Source organism: Homalodisca vitripennis, chromosome 2 (genome assembly GCF_021130785.1).
Source record: "Homalodisca vitripennis isolate AUS2020 chromosome 2, UT_GWSS_2.1, whole genome shotgun sequence".
In the NCBI taxonomy this organism is placed as follows: Eukaryota; Metazoa; Arthropoda; class Insecta; order Hemiptera; family Cicadellidae; genus Homalodisca; species Homalodisca vitripennis.
Genome location: NC_060208.1, coordinates 120,349,619 through 120,369,543, shown reverse-complemented (window position 1 = coordinate 120,369,543; position 19,925 = coordinate 120,349,619). Strand labels below are relative to the sequence as shown.

Genomic DNA, 19,925 nt, shown 5'->3' with positions numbered 1-19,925 from the left:
AAGAAGATGAGGTGGACCTAAATCGGCTAACAAGACACCAGCTTCTAGCCGATGCTGAAGCAAGAGTAACTTTGGTGAACGAGAATGAGGTAACCTCTGAAGTAATTTCCATTAGTGAAGCAGTTACAAATCAGGCCATAGCACCCCCTGACAATGCAGCTCGTTCGCCTGTCAACAGTCCTGATTGTACACCGTCTGCAAATAGTTCTGTTACTTCAGTAAACCAAGCACTTGAATCTGAAAAGCTTCCTACAAAAAAGAAAAAGCCAAATGAACGCAGATGGGGAAAAAAGGATATTCCTCCTTTTTCTGAGAAGGAATGGAAAGTTCCTTTCTGGCTTCACAACAATGAAAAAACACCCGTTGAGTTATTTGAAATGTTCTATGATGACGATGTCATCAAACTTATCTGTGACTATACTAACCAGATGCTGCTTCCAAGGGATTGTATACCATCTGGACATACAATCGAAGATATTCGTTGTTTCATAGGAATTTTATTAGAGTCCGGGTACTGTCAAGTCCCTCGGGTAAAAATGTATTAGGAGATGAAGGATGATGTTTGGAACAAGGGTATTGCGGAAGCAATGCCAAGAAACAAATTCCTAAACATAATGAGATGTTTACATGTATGCAACAATAATGATCTGGACCCAAATACAAAATTTGCTAAGGTCTCCCCACTTTGGAAGATGCTAAATAAGCGTTGGTTAAAGTATTTTGCGGGTGATGTAAATCTTAGTGTAGACGAATCCATGATACCTTATTATGGCCGTCACAGTACAAAACAACACATACACGGAAAACCTATTCGGTTTGGGTACAAGGCATGGTGCCTTTGTACAAGATCTGGTTACCTAGTCCAAGGCAATCTATATGAAGGAGCAAATACAGGGAATAAATACCCAGAAGTAGGTGTGGGAGCTTCCGTTGTCCTTAACCTTTGTGAAAAACTTCCTCAGAGACCAGACGGGTACAATTTGTATTTTGACAACTTTTTTACGTCCGTGGTTCTTTTAGAAAAACTAGCAGAGGAAGGTCACAATGCCGCAGGCACTATCCGTGCCAACCGCGTGGAGAAAGCACCACTTTCAGATGTAAAGAGCGTGTCAAAGATGCCAAGAGGATCTTTTGATCAAATTACTGAAAAAGATTCCAATGTTACTTTGGTGCGGTACAATGATAACAACGTTATCACCGTGGCGTCAACAGCATGTGGAGTCGAGCCTGTTGGTAAAGTTCGTCGCTGGAGTGCTGCTGAGAAGAAACATACAAGTGTCAACCAACCATCCTGTGTTGTAATGTACAATCAGTACATGGGCGGCGTAGACAGACTCGATGAAAATGTGTCAAAACTGTGAATTGGAATTCGTGGCAAAAAGTGGTATTGGCAGTTGCTCATGTTTCCAATAAATGTATCGATTAACAATGCCTGGAATGTTTTTCCGTTGGACAAATACCTACAAGGACAAACGATTGGATCTTTATTCTTTTACAAGAGAAATCTCACTGACATACCTCAAATCACATTCAACTCGTTTGACATTATGAAGACCACTTTAAAATGTGTCTGCAGTGGACAAACGAGTCACCAGTTCGGTATGACAAAACAAACCATCTTATTTCAAAAGGAGAAAAACAAATAAGATGTGGACAATGCAAAAAGAATACCACAATGAAATGTGTTAAGTGTAATGTTGCACTGCATTCTAAGTGTTTCGTTTTTTCCATCAAAAATGAAAGAATTAGTCTTTTGAGAGAAAAAATTAACTCAGTATTCGTAATCTGTAAATAATTTGTACTGCTAATGTAAACTTTACACATGTTTTAATACAAAAACTTTATTATACATGCTTCTGGTTTATTTTAGTTATTGTTTCCACATTTCCTTTCAGTAACCCAAGCTCCAAGATAGAAGTAAGCACTTGCTTACTTAACGTACCCATTCAGGACCGCTGTTCCATTTTTGGAACACACAATATTTCAGTAATAACCTGAGTAATAAAACAAATATTGATGAAAAACACCTTTATAACATCAAAATAATAAAATAAACCTAATATATTTGAAAACAAATTACTAAAAGTTAATTTGGTCCCAAATGGGTATTACAGTATAACAAAACATAACACTCTCCGCACTCTTAGTGTAGCGCATAGAACCAGTGATACAGCAATCTTCTACTGATTCCTCAATATTGCTTTACAATTTAATTTACCCTTAACAATACTGACGCGACAGCGTGCGAGAGACTTGCAGTAAACCGTTGTAGAAACATCTGTTTTCTCTGAAATTTATTCTAAACCCTTTCCCAACACACCTCAGTGGCCTTTACTGTTGTAGTAGTAAACATTTTGAGTAATGCTTTTGTCGAAATGTATGGCTTCTAAACATTTAAACACATTTTAAGAACTTCAACAATAATGAATACAAAATCCTAAATCAGTATAAATTCAATTAAAATATGAATTAGTAAACATTTGAACTAAACCAATGAATAAGCTATTATTATAAGGTAGAACTACTGACAGATAGACTGAAATGAAATTTTTTAGCTTCACAAGTGATAAGGTCCGTTAAATCTCGGTCAACAATGTGTTGTACGCAAGGTTGCAACTGCTGTGATTTATTAAACAATAAATTCGAAAGCTCATTAAAAATGACTTTTATATATTAGTAATGATTTTGAAACAAAATGGTTTAAAGAATTTAAAGAATAAACATTTGACATATTTCCGTTAACATATATTATGTATTTCTCATGGAGTATAACGTGAAAACAGTGTGTATGGCTTCCAATTAAATACAATCTACTATTTTGAAATTCACAAATACTTACCTGCAACAAAATCTAAACTCCCAATTAATTATATTGATGCAGATAAACGTGGGAAATATGAACTATTCTTTACAATGTCCTTATTAATTTTTTATTAACGTTTTAAATATGGCTATTTGTTTCCATTTTTATAATTCATTAGTTATTTAGTATTGATATATAATTAAAATACAATGGAGCTCTTAGTGAATGAAATAAGTTAAATTGTAAGAAATACAATACACACAAAATAAACTAAACGAAGGGGAGATGTACGTCCTTATACCACATATGTTAATTTGGCTATGCGAATGTCCCATTATCCCGTGATAATGCAATAATGCATTCCATTAAAACATGTTATGTAACTACAATTTTTTCAATTTTTAATTTCGGTTTTTTAGTAATATTTATCAAAATATTATGACTGTTGAACATTTTTATTACAAACATTTTGTAAAAAATTTGAAGCTAGTATCTTAATTAATTTTGAAATAATAAGTCACGTGTCAGCGAAAAAAGCCTTATTTGGAAAATATTGAAATAAAACCGTGTATTTGTTAGCCCTTTACAAGGAGATTTACTTACAATATAAAATATTCCAAGGTCATAAACTGTTCTTCATTTGCCTAATTCATTCAGTATTTTTTTCTTTAGCATTCTGAACCACTTTCTGGCCTCTTTGCCTGCAGGTTAGCAATCTTTTTCAGCTTTAATGATTCTCTGCTTATTAATGATGTGTAGAGTTTGTAAGCAGTTAGGACTTGATTTTACACCCGAATGTCAAAACACTTTTTTGCCTTTATCTTCCATCAATATATTTAATCACAGGATCAAAGGCTCTAACTTTCAAGGTATTCAGTCGAACAAAGTTTATTTTAGGAACTCTTCACCACAGCACATAATTAAAACATTCATTTACGTTCTGTGTGCGGCCACGAAAATATAATTTTTTCAGCTCAGGGGTAGCCTAGTACCTATACGTAGGCTTTATAACCTCTCTTACAGCAGGTTACAGGGAATGTTTGGGTGGGTATGTTTTTTTTTTTTTTTCATTATTGGGAATGTTATACCTACAAAATTCCTCGTCGCAACAGCTCATGGCGTGGATTGTGATCAGTTGAACTTCTCCTAAGACTTGTTTCATTTTATCCAGGTCATTCTTGTTCTTTCTATAGATTAAACCATTAGCCGTGCGGTATTTGGCTTAGGATAAAACGCACTATTATAAGCTAACCCTAAAATTGCGACACAAAAAAGGGTGACAGATCCTTCTATATTAAAACTCTCACCTTTATCGAGGTCAAGACCTCCTCTAGTCTATGTCTTGCTCCTCACAGCTTTCTCTTACCTTTAGTTTCTTTCATCGAACCTGCAATGGTGTCTTTTAAATTCTTCTTTCGTATATGTGACCGGCGAGCACTGAGAGTCTCTTTGAGTTCCCCTGTGGTGTTACAAGGGCTGATATGTGCTTGCACTGCCGATAGGTACTCTTGGTGTGTCGCCTCCTTCGAGAATATGGAGGTTAAAATATCATATGCTCAGCCTAGATCCGAGCATCAAGTCTCCTCAAATCGTCGCCCTAGCTAGGGAAACTGTGGGAGCGGAATTGGAGAGAATGAGGAGAGCTATATTTGACATGCGCTTGGACGCATTCAGGCAAAAATTGTCTCGATAGAAGACAAGAACAGCCTGTGCTCTCTGGGGTTCCATGAATGTCATCAACTGCATTTTGAATCTTGATTCAACCTCCCTTTAGCTCCTGACGGAGGCGGTGGCCAAATAAACGCAGGACTCTCCCCGTCCATGATGTTTGCCTTAGCGCCCGACTCATATACACAGCGTGCCGCGTCAAGTCCTCCCTTGGAAAAGTAGGGGGGAGGAAAGGAAGAAGAAACCCGAGAACAGCTCCTTAGTCTCTGTTACCAAAAGTGACGGTTTTACTGACATTCGGACCAATGCACAGGAAAGAAGACAGAAGACCATGACAAGATAACCAAAATTGGGACAAACGCCAGGAGACGTTCACCCTTACAAAACAACCGGCTAAAACTATCTCGGAGCTCTCAAAGCCCAAGATACAACAAGTAATGATCAACCCTAGTGTTAGCAGAACGTACACCGAAATCCATGGACTGATAAGGCAGTAGGCGAAGCTGGACGAATCCAGTACTGGAGGAGTTCTCCGGAAACTCGCGCAGGAACAGGGAGAGTTTCCAGTAGGGTATTTCTAAGTCCGAAGCAGAGGGTCGAAGACCGAGATCGCGTCACGAAGGCGATACGAAAGGATTACCTCAATCTGATCGGCCAGTTTACGGTCATCCTGTTTGTGCCTAACAAGTGCAAACAGAGGAAGGACGGACGAGAGGATTTTATCCTGAAAATTCTTGATAAGTGTCTACAAAACTAAATTGGTTCAATAAAAGTGTTTGATGTATATAATATATTGAAAATATATACACAATAAAAGTTCTAGATATTTCAGAAAGTATTGACAGAAAAACCTAGTTATGCAGGACTGGGCAGATAAATGTTCCAAGACAGTATATTCAATGAGCAAAGAAATCGAGCTGAAGATGATCTCCAACATAACCAACTGTCTGTTGTCTGCCAAGCTGTCATCTGCACAAACGCACGGATTAAAGCACACTAGCTTTAACTTTGTAACTTCGTACAATGTTTGTATTTAACAACATGCATATCTGTAGCTAGACAGGTGTTGTGCAGCAGTTTAACTCTTGAATGTGACAGACGTTCTATTGCGTTAGCTGTCTTGAGAAATAACTAGCAATAGTATTATGATTCTAAGGATTGATTAAACATAGAACAATTTATTTTTAGAATTTCAGGACGGATAGATAGTAATACGAACACGTAATCATATAGCATATGTGAACTCAATATAAATACTTTAATTATGAGCTTTTTTACATTGCATTATTAAAAATTTACATGAGGCCCCCTCAAGTACGTTGAGCTAACATCGCGTTTGTGGTTTGCTCTACTAGTGTTGAGTGTTGTATTTAACATTTGAGTTAATTGATAATCCTTGGATTAATATTTATAACACAAACATTTAATAAATTTACAGTAAACAAAGCCAAGTACCGCCCCATAAACGAAGGCCATATTTAAAAGTTTAAGTCAGCTAGTCTAAACTATAAAAACACCATTCTTTTGTTACCTTTGGTGTCAATATGATTTAAAAAACTAACATTCATCATGACATAGCCTCAATAATATGAACAATATAAAAAATGGCCGGAACAAAGACAAAACTGTGACGTCACAAGCTACAGCTGGTGGGGACAAGACAACGTCATCAATATTGATACGAGTATCTTACTGCGTGTTTACCGTCGTGACTCCGGTCTTGCCTCCAGACGAAATGTTAACTTTCCTCATATCAAATATTCTCAAAAATTCATCAAAACGTGAGCAATACTCATAGGTAAAAACATTAAATTTTCTTTTACGATAAAATGTACACTTAAAAACACTTTAAAAAACAATTAATTAGACATTTAAATTAAAAAATAATGAAGAACCTTCGTAAAATTCAAAAACATTGTTGGTGATATTCTAAGGATTTATGGAGTATTTATTTATGATTACATTTTTCACAGTTTGTTTATAATAATGAACGTGTTTTAAATCTAAAGAAAATGAGAGAATAAAACTACTCTGTATGAGAAATTGTTTTGGAAAAATAGAAACTCATACGTTTTAGCTGAATAAAGACTTATGAAAATGAAGATGAAAATGTGATTTTGAAATGGGGAAAATGTGGTGAATTATTTAATTTTGCAAGATTAGATAAGATTAGAAAGTACTAAGTTAGAAAATTTTATCTTTGGCCAAGAACTTCTTTTCACTCTACATTGGAAAATGTGTAATGCTTAACATTAGGCTAATTACAATCGAATAAAATTATTGCTTTATTAAATTTAATCGCCCTTGAATTCTTCAACGATGTAACATTTAATTTATTCCTAAATAAGTTTATTTTTACTCAAAACCATTATACCATGATGTTTGACTATCCAACATTAAAACACTTACACCACCACTGACTTAATCATTATTGACCTATGTATTCTACGTGTACTTCATACCAACTGAATCTTTCAGGTGATCATAATAACATTAGTCTGGTAGCCAAAGGAATTAATAAATACAATTTTATCATGGGTTTTGAGCCTTGCAAATAATGATTTTATTTTATTCACTGCTGAGAATACTGGTTGTGAGTTTACAACCCCTGACTTAGATTCGACAAGCAAAAGTCCAGCAAAAGCTAAAACACCATGGCCAAGTCTCAAATCGCAATCAAACATTACACCATAAATAGCACAGATTACCTCAGAGATTTTCTGCTGATATAAATATAATTTTAGGCTCATGGTTGGTGCATTGTTAATGTTACTTAATATGAAATGTATACTATTTTATGTATTTTAATATTATAATACCTAAACTAAACCTGAATGTACATAATCTACTCTTTAAATCGAATTGAAAATTTATAAAACCTTGTGCAAACTCGTATTTAGGGATGTCCTATGGTAATTATCTGAACATTTCGCATTCCATGTTTAGATATTTTCCATATGTGGCGTAAAACATTTCGTAAGGCACTGGATTCTGTGAACATGATGGATTGTAATAGTACTTTAATGAAAACTTTCATTGTTATAGTAAGTCATAGATGATTTTTCAAACTTTAAAACAATAAAGATATCACAGTTCGTGCAACCAAGCTATAAATTATTTCCCAAATTTCGCGTAATTCTACTTGATATTACTATTGAAATGACTCTAAGTATATTTGCAATATGTTTAACGTGATAATTCATTTACATAAGCAAGATATAAACATTTCAGCAAGCGTTATAAGTATTGAGATAATTAAAAAATTAATAACAATTTAAAGAACTGAGTTTGGATGGCCCAAGGATTATATTGTTGGTGTACGAGGACATGCTTGACAGAGCGGAAAACTCATTACTATCACTATAGCTAAACATATTTGAAATTTTAATTCACTCATGTTTATTTTTTTAGTGTGAAAAGTCTTGTAACATGTTTCTTTGCACATGGAAATGTTGCATTAGGTACACAGAGAGGAAGTGATTCTTCTTGCAGCCTTACCTCATTCTTTTTCCTTATAAAAGAGCGTAATAAAAGTTTTTATTATAGCTATGATTTTATTTTCATAAAATAATTTCAAAAACCTTACTTGCATATCCAAGGAGTTTATCAGTAATAAAATCTGAATCATGATCTCTGTCATCTTGGAATAAATCATCACTTTTACTGTCACTTAAACAGCTAAGTAACTTTTCTAGCACTCAATTGTGTTCAATACTTACAATTATATTTACACGTTGTAAACTAATAGTAATAACAAGTTAAGCAAAAAAGTAATAGCTAGCACAAAAATAACAATGCAGACGACGAATTAGCAGAATAATAGCAAAATGGCAACAAATGGCCGAAGCGACGCAATAGCCAGTTCGTAAACAAAACCAATTTTTCCGATATACCAGATGACTTCCAAAATCATTTAATAAATCTTAATAGAGATCAGCTGACTTTGTTATTTGGTGAACATGTATTGTAATTGGTTCTGTGAAATTTGTTATAAACTTGCTTTTTTCTCGTGAAATATTTCACAAACTGATAATAAGGACTGTTATTAATTGATTTAGTTTATTTTGATAATAGTTTTGATGTAGTTTATTGTTCGTAATGTAATGTATTTTGTTCTTCCTTTTACATAACCTTGTCTTGTTTGTGTTTATGTTTTGATTGTTTACGTTTTTGTAGATTCTTATGATGCAAACAGGTTCCACTTGTGAAAATGCTTTCACTGATGATAGTGCTCATGTTCTACATGATCACGGTTATAATCAGACAGCAGTAATATCTACAGGTATTCCAAACTCCCGAAACTCTGAGGACAAAGAAAGGAATGACGGCATCCACTGGCAAACAGTGACTGGTTCATTCAAAAGACCTAGGAAATTGGTTTCGAACGGTCCCGACATATCGAAGAAATTGTGTTCAAACCCAAGTACCTTCTCATTAACTACAAATATTCGTTTCGATGCTATTGGAGGGTCAAATACGATGGATGAGAGCACCACATCGACGCCGCCGTCTCATGTTGGTGAGGATAAACCACCTCCGATCTTCGTACCCAACGTTGTAAACGTTAAGAGTATGATAACCGCTATTGAAACTGTTATCCCAAATGACATCTACACATTTAATTGCCTCAGCCAAAAAAAATTCAAAGTTAATACAACTATTGGCGGTTATCGGAAGCTAGTGCACAAACTAAAAGAGTTGCAGGTCACCTTTCATACCTACCAAATCAAACAAGAGAAAGGATATCGCGTGGTTTTAAAAAATATGCACTTTTCCACTGATGTTGCGGACATTAAGATTGCTATTGAATCCTGTGGGTTCCAGGTTCGCAACGTAATGAATATGAGACAGCATAAAACCAAAGCACCTCTTTCAATGTTCTTTGTTGATCTGGAACCAAATCCGTGTAACAAAGATATATTTAATATCGAGTACCTCCTTAATGCAAAAATTACCTTTGAACCACCGCTCAGGAAATCCGAGATCGTTCAGTGTAAGCGATGTCAAAGTTATGGACACACCAAAACGTATTGCTGGCACCCTTACAGGTGCGTTAAATGTGGCCAGAACCATGACACACGGGCATGTTTGAAATCCAGTGATACCCCACCCACCTGCGCTCTATGTGAGGGGAACCACCCGGCGAACTACAAAGGTTGTTCTGTGTACCGCGAACTTAAACAAAAATCGTTTCCCCCGATCAGGCCCAAAGTACCTGAAAGTAAAACTCATGATCAATCACCTCGGGGAGCCCAAGAAGTGGTAAGACCTCCCAGTCCATCCACTGTTCGAATCCTGCCGGGACGATTATATGCATAAGTGGCATCCAACTCGATGTCTGAAGATAACAGTACTCAAAACGCTTTAAGTAAAACACTTAACGACTTTTTCAGCAAATTTCGTTATTCAGCAAATGATACAACAGGCTCAACAGATAGGTACTTTAATGAACCTATTGTCTTCCGTCATTTCGAAGCGAAAATGAATAATTTTTAGAGAATAGCACTTTGGAACGCCAATGGCTTGATTAACCATACTCAAGAGGTTAAAATATTTCTTAGTCTTCATAAAGTTGATATTATGCTTATCACCGAAACTCACTTCACAAATATGACACATTTCAAAATTCCTTTTTACTCTCTGTGTCACTGTAATAATCCAGATAATACTGCTCATGGTGGTAGTGCGGTATTAGTTAAAAATAGTATAAAACACCATGCCATACCTACTTATAAGTATAATTATATTCAAGCTTCCAGTGCTGTGATTGAAGACTGGTCAGGTCCAACTCACGGTATCTTCTGTGTATACCCCTCCTCGTCATAACGTTTCATACCAGCAATACAGCGACTTCTTCAATACCTTGGGTTGTAGATTTATTGCGGGGGGTGACTTTAATGCGAAACACACCATGTGGGGCTCTCGGCTGTGCAATCCCAGAGGCCGTAATCTCCTCAAGACTATAAACGACAATAACTATCAATATTTTTCTACGGGAGAACCGACTTATTAGCCTACTGATCCCTTAAAAATTCCTGATTTGCTTGATTTCTTCGTGACTAAAGGTATTTCCCAAACGTACACACGTGTAGAATCTTGTCTTGATTTATCCTCAGACCATTCTCCATTGATCTTCACTTTAAGTTCATCTGCCATTACTACAGAGGGTCCACTGCGGTTAAGTTCTAAATATACTGACTGGGACCAATTTCGATCTCTTCTTGATGAAAACTTGCATTTACACGTTTCCTTGAAGACAAATGGTGAAATAGATGAAGCTGTTGAATTGTTTAACAGGACAGTCCAGAAGTGTGCTTGGCAATCAACGCCGTATCAACGAAATGGAACCACTAATGGCCTGAACTACCCTCTTAGCATCAAGAAAAAGATTGCTCAAAAAAGAAGACTTCGTAGGATTTGGCAAAATTTCAGGAATCCTCGTGATAAAAACAACTTTAATAGAGCGGCGCGGGATTTGAAACGTTTGTTATCTAACTTCAATAATGAAAGGTTTCATGTTTTTACTGCAAGTCTAACTCCTACAGAAGACACGAAATATTCAATGTGGAAAACTACTAAACACATGACTAGTCCAAGAGTGCCGATTCCTCCGATTATCTTGCCACGTGGTGGCTGGGCCAAGAACAACAAGGAGAAAGCTGAATTATTCGCTACGCACTTACGCGATGTGTTCAAGCCCAGTGACTCAGTTCAAGCTCCTGACCCAGAAATTGAATACTTATTAGAATCACCTACCCAACTATCACTTCCTGTTCAGCCCTTTACTCCCTCTGAAGTAACTGAAATAATTGTAAAACAATTGAAGCCGTACAAAGCTCCTGGATATGACCTCATTACAGGAAATATTTTAAAAGAACTGCCGAGGAAAGCTATTATGTTTTTGACTTTTGTCTTCAACGCAATATTGAGAATTGAGCATTTTCCAGCACAGTGGAAATTATCGGAAATTGTCATGGTAGCTGAACCTGGGAAGCCTCCACATCAGGTTAGTTCTTATAGGCCCATAAGTCTATTGCCTGTGACTTCAAAAGTTTTTGAGAAGCTTTTTCTAAAACGATTTCAGCAAGTTATTGATAGCGGCAACCTTATCCCCAACCATCAGTTTGGTTTCCGCCAGAAGCATTCTACCATTGAGCAGATTCATCGTGTGGTCAGTGTAGTGAAGGAAGATCTGGAAGCAAAAAGATACTGCTCGGCTGTTTTTCTTGATATCAGTCAGGCTTTTGATAAAGTTTGGCATGAGGGTCTCCTCTATAAATTAAAACTACTTGTTCCTCATTCTTTCTTTAATGTCATCAAGTCCTATTTGTCAAACAGGTTTTTTCGAGTCAAATTTCAAGACGAATACTCCGACCTCCACAAAATTGAGGCGGGCGTTCCACAAGGCAGTGTATTGGGTCCCATCTTCTACACCCTCTTCACATCTGACATACCTGTATCACCATGACCACCTTTGCTGATGATACCGCTATACTAGCTTCTCATGAAGTCCCAGGAACTGCATCCCAACGACTACAATCTGAGCTGGATGACTTGTCGGAGTGGCTTGTGAGATGGAGGGTGAAGGTTAATGAAACCAAGTCCACTCATGTAACTTTCACAACAAGGCCTGCTAACTGCCCACCTGTCTCTTTTAATAATGTCCTCCCCCCTAATCTGAAGAAGTGAAATATCTGGGTATGCATCTAGACCGAAGACTAACTTGGCGTTCTCATATCTGGCACAAAAGATTATTTTTAAACTCAAAATTCAAAAAAATATCCTGGCTTTCAAACAAGAGGTCGAAATTATCATTAAGAAATAAGTTGTTAGTATACAAGGTGATTTTGAAACCTGTTTGGACTTATGGTATACAGCTTTGGGGTGCAGCCCAGTAACTCCAACATCGAAATTCTCCAACGTTTTCAGTCTAAAGTCCTTCGGAACATCCTGGAAGCTCCGTGGTATATAACTAATCAAGTGATACATCTAGACACCAAAATTCCCACAGTAAAAGAGGAAATAACTCGCTACAGCAAGAAGTACCAAGACAAGCTGTATTCTCATCCGAACTACCTTGCGATGAACCTGTTGGATAATAGTGCGTCAGTTACACGTCTGAAGAGACACTCAATCCTGGACTTACCTCTTAGGTTCTAATTTCAAACTTTCTTGTTTATGTGTGTTAGCTCTATCGCTGGATAGAGTCTAACTCGTGTTAATTTATTATTTTATCTAATTTACTTATTGTTCCAAGAATGTCTGAACAGATTGTAAATAAAATTGTCAAAAAAACTCTTAATCCATAGAGTAAGAAATAAAAACATAGAAATATCAAATGACTATGCTGAAGTCCTGATATGATTTAATGCTGCCTGATTGCTGCAAAAGTTGGCGCCGTCAATGCCTTGTCAACGGTCTAACTAATCTTTCAAAACAGTGATACAATGATAAAGCAGTTTAAATTTGTATCCCTTTCATATCTGCTGTAAAATAGCCATTGTTTGGGGCATCAACCCTTATATTTTTATTTACTGTCAATCCTAGGCAGTATTATAAACCATTGTAATAAAAGCACTGCTATTATGTTTGCTTCGCCAGGCGAGGTCCCATACATTGGGATTAGGAGGATCCCGAGTGAAGTGGATAGAATATCACCTATCACCTATCATCCTATATGTGAATCTGGGAAACAAAGTAATTTACAAAAAGAATTAAATAGCCTTTTGACCAAGCATTTACATATTTTTGGAGTTTATTGACATAAGTAAGTAACTAGTAAACTTATATCTTAATTTGGGATAAAGATATATTTTGTACCAAAATAAAAGTATTATGTAACACAAAATGAGAACAAACTAATTTACATTGTGAAATATTATACATGTATAATCTGTAAATATACTTGTTTCCAATAAATTGTTCTTTGTAATATTTATATAAACTTCATGAGTTTTATAATATGATCAATGGAACCATGAAGTCCAGCCCTGAGCTCAGAACTATGCCAGTCTTGACTAACATAAAGTGAGAACGCTTGGTTATCCCTTTCTAATACCGGGTTAGCCAGTGAAACGGGAAGATTTAAATAAGTAAATAATTCTTTAAGAAAATTAATTTTGTTGTTTAATGGTTATAAATATAAAGAAAAAGGTAGCCATTTACTGTACAATAAGTGAAAAAAATATTTTTCGAATATAACACTTGTTATATGTCCTCCATTGGAATCTATGCACTGCTGCAGCCGGGCCTGGAAGTTTCTCATGACATTTTGCAGCATATTGACTTGTATTCCTTTGATTTCGTCCCGAATTCGTTTTTTTAGTGCAGTGATAGTTCTAGTTGGATCTTTCTGAAAAACTCTTGTTTTTAAATAACCCCATAGAAAAAAGTCACAGGCTGTCAAATCTGGAGAGCGAGGGGGCCAAGGGATATCCCCGTTTCGGGAAATGACGCCACCTGGAAACAAAGCATTCATAGCAACTCTTGCAGTGTGGCTTGTTTCCCCATCTTGTTGGAACATTGTGTACTCATTTACTGGAAAACGGGAATGTTGTGGCGTAAGAAAGTTCTGGATCATTGCAACGTAACGCACAGAGTTAACAGTCACAGCACTTCCATTGCTATCCTCAAAGAAAAATGGGCCTATGATTCCTCTTGCTGACATTGTGCACCAAACCGTCACTTTTTCAGAATGAAGAGGCGTTTCATGAAGTGCACCAGGGTTTTCCTCAGACCAGTATCTGAAGTTTTGTTTATTAACAAAACAAGAGAGGTGGAAATGCGCCTCATCGCTCATCCACAAGTTGTTTACTTGGTCGACATTTTCTTCAAGTCTTCTGGCCAGTTCCTCACAAAACTGTAATCGTTTCTGATGGTCAGTTGGTTTGAGAGATTGCACAATCTGTATTTTGTATGGGTGAAAATTTAAATCTTGATGAAGAATCCATCTCACCGAAGTGTTACTTATTCCAAGGCGTAGAGCATGTTGTTTGGCAGATCGGCGTGGACTTCTGAGCATTGCCTGTTGAACATTAGTGATATTTTGAGGGGTTCGAATGGTTTTTTTGCACTCCCACCTCGTTTTTTAAACGTTGATCCAGTTTGTTCAAGGTTGTTTATCCACGAACGAATTGCGTTATCCGAAAGAACAGGCCTGTTGCGTGGTATGTTGAAATGGAGTCGAAAAGCACGTCGCGTTTTCACCAAACTCTCACCATTCGTATAATACGCTTTAACTGCGTAGCCGCGATGTTCACCCCTCCAACGATCCATCTCAACTAAATGGCGGAACACGCAGTAGAAATGAGCCGGCCACTATTAACCCCACCACTCACATTCCAACTGTCAAGGACATCTCCAATCTTCCCGTTTTTAACCCTGTATAAAGAAGACGCAACCCACTCCAGAGTGATACTTATAATTCCATATAGTTCAAGCCTTTTTAGGATTACAAGAATGTTGCGTAGGCTACTTGCAAGATTGCTTGGTTAATATTGTAACCTCTTCCTGTTTGGACAGAGCACATTTCTTGAGAGATTTATCGTAGTGGGATATTACACATACTACGACTACTACTGGAGAGGGAAATAACAACCGGCTGTGGACTGGCTGAGTTATGGAGTGCGCGTGAGACAAGTAGCCAAGCCTGTTATTTAGAGAAAATCAACATATTGTTGATCAAATGGCATCCAGGACATTATATTTTATACCAGAGGGATTTCAGGCCTATACTATACAGGTACACTTTATTGAAGCAACTATTAACATATCACACAATCTAATATATGTAATGAAGCAATAATACAGACGAATTATGTCAGATCGGTATAAACTACATCATTTATGCAGGACCAGGCTTCTCAACCTCCTCTTAGATTAGTAAGTAATCTTAACGATTGATTCTTCTGAAAAATAAAATAAAATAAATATTTTGAAATTAAATTATTTTATGTTTTAACCTCCATTTAATCATTAATAAGTATACAAATTCGTTTTAATTATTACGATAATCCAAAAACTAATTTTAATAATAACAATGATAAATAGTAGATACTTGTAAATAGAATTTTCGGTACGTTTACCTTAGCATGGTATTTTTGTTACTTTATATGAAAATTAGAATATTTTAAATACCCTGTAATTTAATATTATTTAATACTTCATTTTAAATAGTTTCTTACCTATTTTTTCTAGATTTGTAACCTTTTCGAATCATTAAAAAAATTGTTTTTTTTGTTAACTTTCATATTGGTATTTGATACACCCAAGAGAGTTATAAATCAGAAGATATATAATTAATTTCCTTTACAACTTAGCGTAATATTCACGAATAATAGAAAAGTTTCAAAAACTTAAAACATCTTTTAAACAGTAATAGTAGAATCAGTTGTGCAAGTACTTGGCACAAAACTGAGGGCAGGTTTATTTTAATATAAACTTCACAATGTATAACTATTATGATAAAAACTACAAAAAATTTCTGAAGCGAATGAATAAACTTGTTATAAAATATTAAATTATTAAAATGTTATATTTGTTTTGATAATATTTCATGAAACACTAGGCTGCAATTTCAGTAGTGTTAGTGAAAATTATTATGGTTTTATAGAAACACTTACGTGATACAACATGTAACAAAATAGATTCCACTCTGGTGATTGTTTGCTTAACTCGACGTGTGCACGTTTGGTAGCCTCGGGAAATTGCGCGCTTCTCATTCCAAACAGCTGTAAAATGTTCATTCGCTAGATGAGAGACGTTTGTTTGACCTTCCATCCTGCATTTCTATTTGATTATGTTCTTTTTTACACAAAGCACACCTTTAGAGATGTATAAGTTATAATGTAATTGGCAAGTCTAATTTCGTAGCTTACATTTATTTTATCTACATAGTAAATTATTATTTAGTATGTAAATTATAACCATGTTTTTTCTACCGATCAAACCTAGATTTATGGATATTTCCACTAAATTCCATCATGTCCGTGAACGCTATAGCTATTACAATGAACTTAAAATATATTTACCGTCTAGAAAAACATTACATATTGCAATTAAAATACAATTGGTAGATGACTCACAAATCATTCAACCAATGTCTTGTATTCATTACATTCACATACAAATACGCCTAGAAGCTGTCATACGTACAAATCAATATAGTTTCAAATATAATATATAGCTCGAATGTTAATATTTTATGCAATTAAAATAAAAAAACAATCATATTCCGGGAATTAACTTCGGGCCCAAGTCATATATTAACTAGGCATTACTTCAGCAACTACTTCAAGAGATTAGCCAGATACACAACCTAGGTCTATTCAAAACAGTCTGAAATGAGATGAAAAATACGTTAAATCTAGTCTTCCAGAAAAAATAATCCATAACGATTATACAAGTTCCTATTAAAATAACACAAGATACCTATGTGTTATTTAAAGATGCTAGTGACAACTAACTGCATAACTGCATCAATATAACTACCTTTATATTGTGTATTTGTAACCTAATTGACTGACCATCAATGCGATTGCTCACCATTAAATAAAGTTTTATATTTTACCCAATAACCTGGGTACGATGTAGTATAGTAATTATCACTACTACGGTTAGATGTTTGAGTAAACATATTTTGTAACTCTTATTTTAATTATGTACTTTTAACTCAATATTAATAAATCCTCCTTTCGGCTCAAAATGCATTGACTTGGTAAAGCTGAGTTCAACCAAACATTTATTATTGTTTATAATTTTATAAGATAAATTTATAAATAATAAATTTCAACACGAATTTAACCTAAGATTATACATGTGTTATGTTACTTAGGCAACGTGTGTTAAAATGTCATATAACTGTACTCAGTTTGTTTACTGATATATTCAATCTGATGTTTTGTCGATGCTATAATGATTACCCATAAGACCAATGTATTACATCTTCCCGAACCATCATCCAAAACTCATGGATCAGCACCATCAGTGAACTCAGTATTTCCTATGAAAGAAGCTTCATCGAAATTTCCAAGTCCTTAAGTCTGTTCGTTTTAGCAATATGGTGTAGGCAGACTGATAGAGAAACAGGAATGCAATTCTTGAGGCCCCCGAATAAGGTAGGCATTTCTGTCACTCAACTTGTTTATTGTTTAATAAGTTTAGCAGATTAAGTAATTTTAGCGACAAAAGTTTAGCATGTTACGAATTTGTAAACGTTTTCAGTTCTTGACATAATTTCGGCCCACTACGTGAATAATCATGAATATAGGACACGAATCAGTAATACCCTTCACTTTCAAATCACAAATGACCCACTGGTTACGTTCTGGGCAAATTCGGGTGTCTGTGACATAGACGTTGGGCAGCACTGATCAATAAAGCCATAAGCCATCGGCAAAAATCACTAGTATTTATTTTAAGTGGTTTGTTCAGCACAAATAATTTTATCTCAGTAGTAATATATTGAGTCACCATAATTATCTTATAGTGGCGTTGTGCAGAATCTCATGGTGTGACATTTAGTCCTAAATGCTACTCCGAGATTCTTCAGTGGATAATAACTAGATTGTTCCGTGGTATCTACATAAATAGTATCTATATAATTAAATTTCATCTCGGAATTTTTAATGATGATGTGGTTTAAGTATTATTTTTTACATTGCAATGCATAGTTTATTGTTTTAAAATTGTTATTGCAAACTTTTTATTATTGAAATTATTCCCCATTACCGGTTTCTTATTACTTATAGCTTTCTAGATTTTGTATTGTCTGGTTTTCTACATAAGTTACAAACTACTTCGTCTTCGATAGTTAATGTGTTGTTTTCAGAAAGAATGGCAAAAATAAATGCGCAAAATTGCATTAGTTTTAAAAATGACAGATACATTTGGGACATCAAGTGAGCCCTATATAATTCGAATACCATTTTGTAAATAAACCGTATTGTTCAATAGAGTTTTGTGATAAAACTGATAATATTGGATGTGAGAAGTAACTCAAAAGTGCGATTGACTTTAAATTAATGGTATATAATAATTATCTCTTCGTTATAAAAGACCATAAACCTTTCATACTTTCCTATACCTGTTTGTATACTTTATGCATATGCAGAGTTTCATAATCTAGATCAAATGGTTGTTGAACAAATTCTATTAACACAACTATGCGAGTGGTTGTAAAAATATAAACTCGGTACAAAACTACAGCAATAAGAGTGCCACCATCCTAAGGCCAGGGAGACGGCATTACAAAAGTTCACGCCACCATAAAGTATAAAGTACAATAAGAGAAGTTTATGTGGCAATGGCTCGCCAAGCCGCGCCGTCCGGACTTGATGGCTATGGCATTGTGATATGTGACTAGCATTTAGGTCTGGATTTCTTTTCATGTGGTATTTCATAGCCAGGCAAAAGCATGAAGGTTGTACTAATTCTGTACTTTAGTAACAAATGGGACAAAATAAATCCGTCCAAGGAAAACCCAAATATTTGTTTACCATTTATGGCGCTATTTATAATTAGTTTTTGACCAATCGTTGGTGAGTGTTACTGAAGCTTCCCCCGTAGTTTGCTGATGAAGGAAATCCGATTCGTCAGTCTGCACGCGCGATGAGTGCCAAACGAGTTAATTAGAAAGTAGACATTTTCTGTTAAACTCTACCTTTACTATGTCTCCATTACTGTTTAAAATGAAAATAATCTGTTCATAACGAATTTTGATGTATATTTGTCTAACAGTGATTTCTGCTATTTTATTATAGTTAACCATGTTAATACGAGGAAAGCGTAGAATATATATATAAGTAGATATGAATATGGGGTTTCTAGGACACTTTTGGGACAGACAGAAAATCAATGTAAAATACTGTCCATTGAACCATAAACAAATCTGAGAAATCAAACAGTAAATTCACGAATGTAAAATAACCGAATCTATAGCTGTTTTACTGTTCATTGTAGGCTTTCTAAATTTCTTAAGCTGTTTTAATGAAAAAATCCAGAAATCTTAATGAAAAATCTATAAACGGAAAAAATGAAATTTGCTAACAATCACTCGAGAAGTCGGGGAGAATGTGAGTAAAACCGCATTCTTTTCACGAGGTTCTTCATTTACTTTCTCCAAATGTACTATAAAATCATCAAAGATTTCAGGTTTAAAAAATCGTAGTCAAATTCAATGTCCAAATAGTGAAAGATTATAGGTAAAAATCTTCTCATAATAAACGCGTGTATTTAAACCTACAAACCTAATGTATTCTTTGAAAAGGAAAATAATTTTTTCAACGGTTCCAAGAGATAAGTAAAAATTTTTATTCTGTTTTCTAAATTCTGTAACAAATTGTGTTTGTTTTTTACCTCCATATTGCAATTTTGTAAGCAGATTATTCAAATGTGTTAGTTTATTTCGAAATTTTCTTAGGTTTAGGTCTTTTCATACAAAATTAAATTACAATCT

General features: G+C 35.1%; 1 protein-coding gene across 1 annotated transcript; it reads left to right on the top strand.

The window, feature by feature from the left end:
* Nucleotides 1–548: 548 nt before the first annotated feature.
* LOC124355784 (piggyBac transposable element-derived protein 3-like) lies at nucleotides 549–1,361 on the top strand. The gene has a single exon (XM_046806938.1). It carries the CDS (start codon nucleotides 549–551, stop codon nucleotides 1,359–1,361), a length of 813 nt encoding a protein of 270 aa, XP_046662894.1.
* The last annotated feature ends 18,564 nt before the right edge of the window (nucleotides 1,362–19,925 follow it).

What these genes read in the sequence shown, in the direction of transcription:
- LOC124355784 (XM_046806938.1), top strand. Translation starts at nt 549, where the DNA reads ATGAAGGATGATGTTTGGAACAAGGGTATTGCGGAAGCAATGCCAAGA.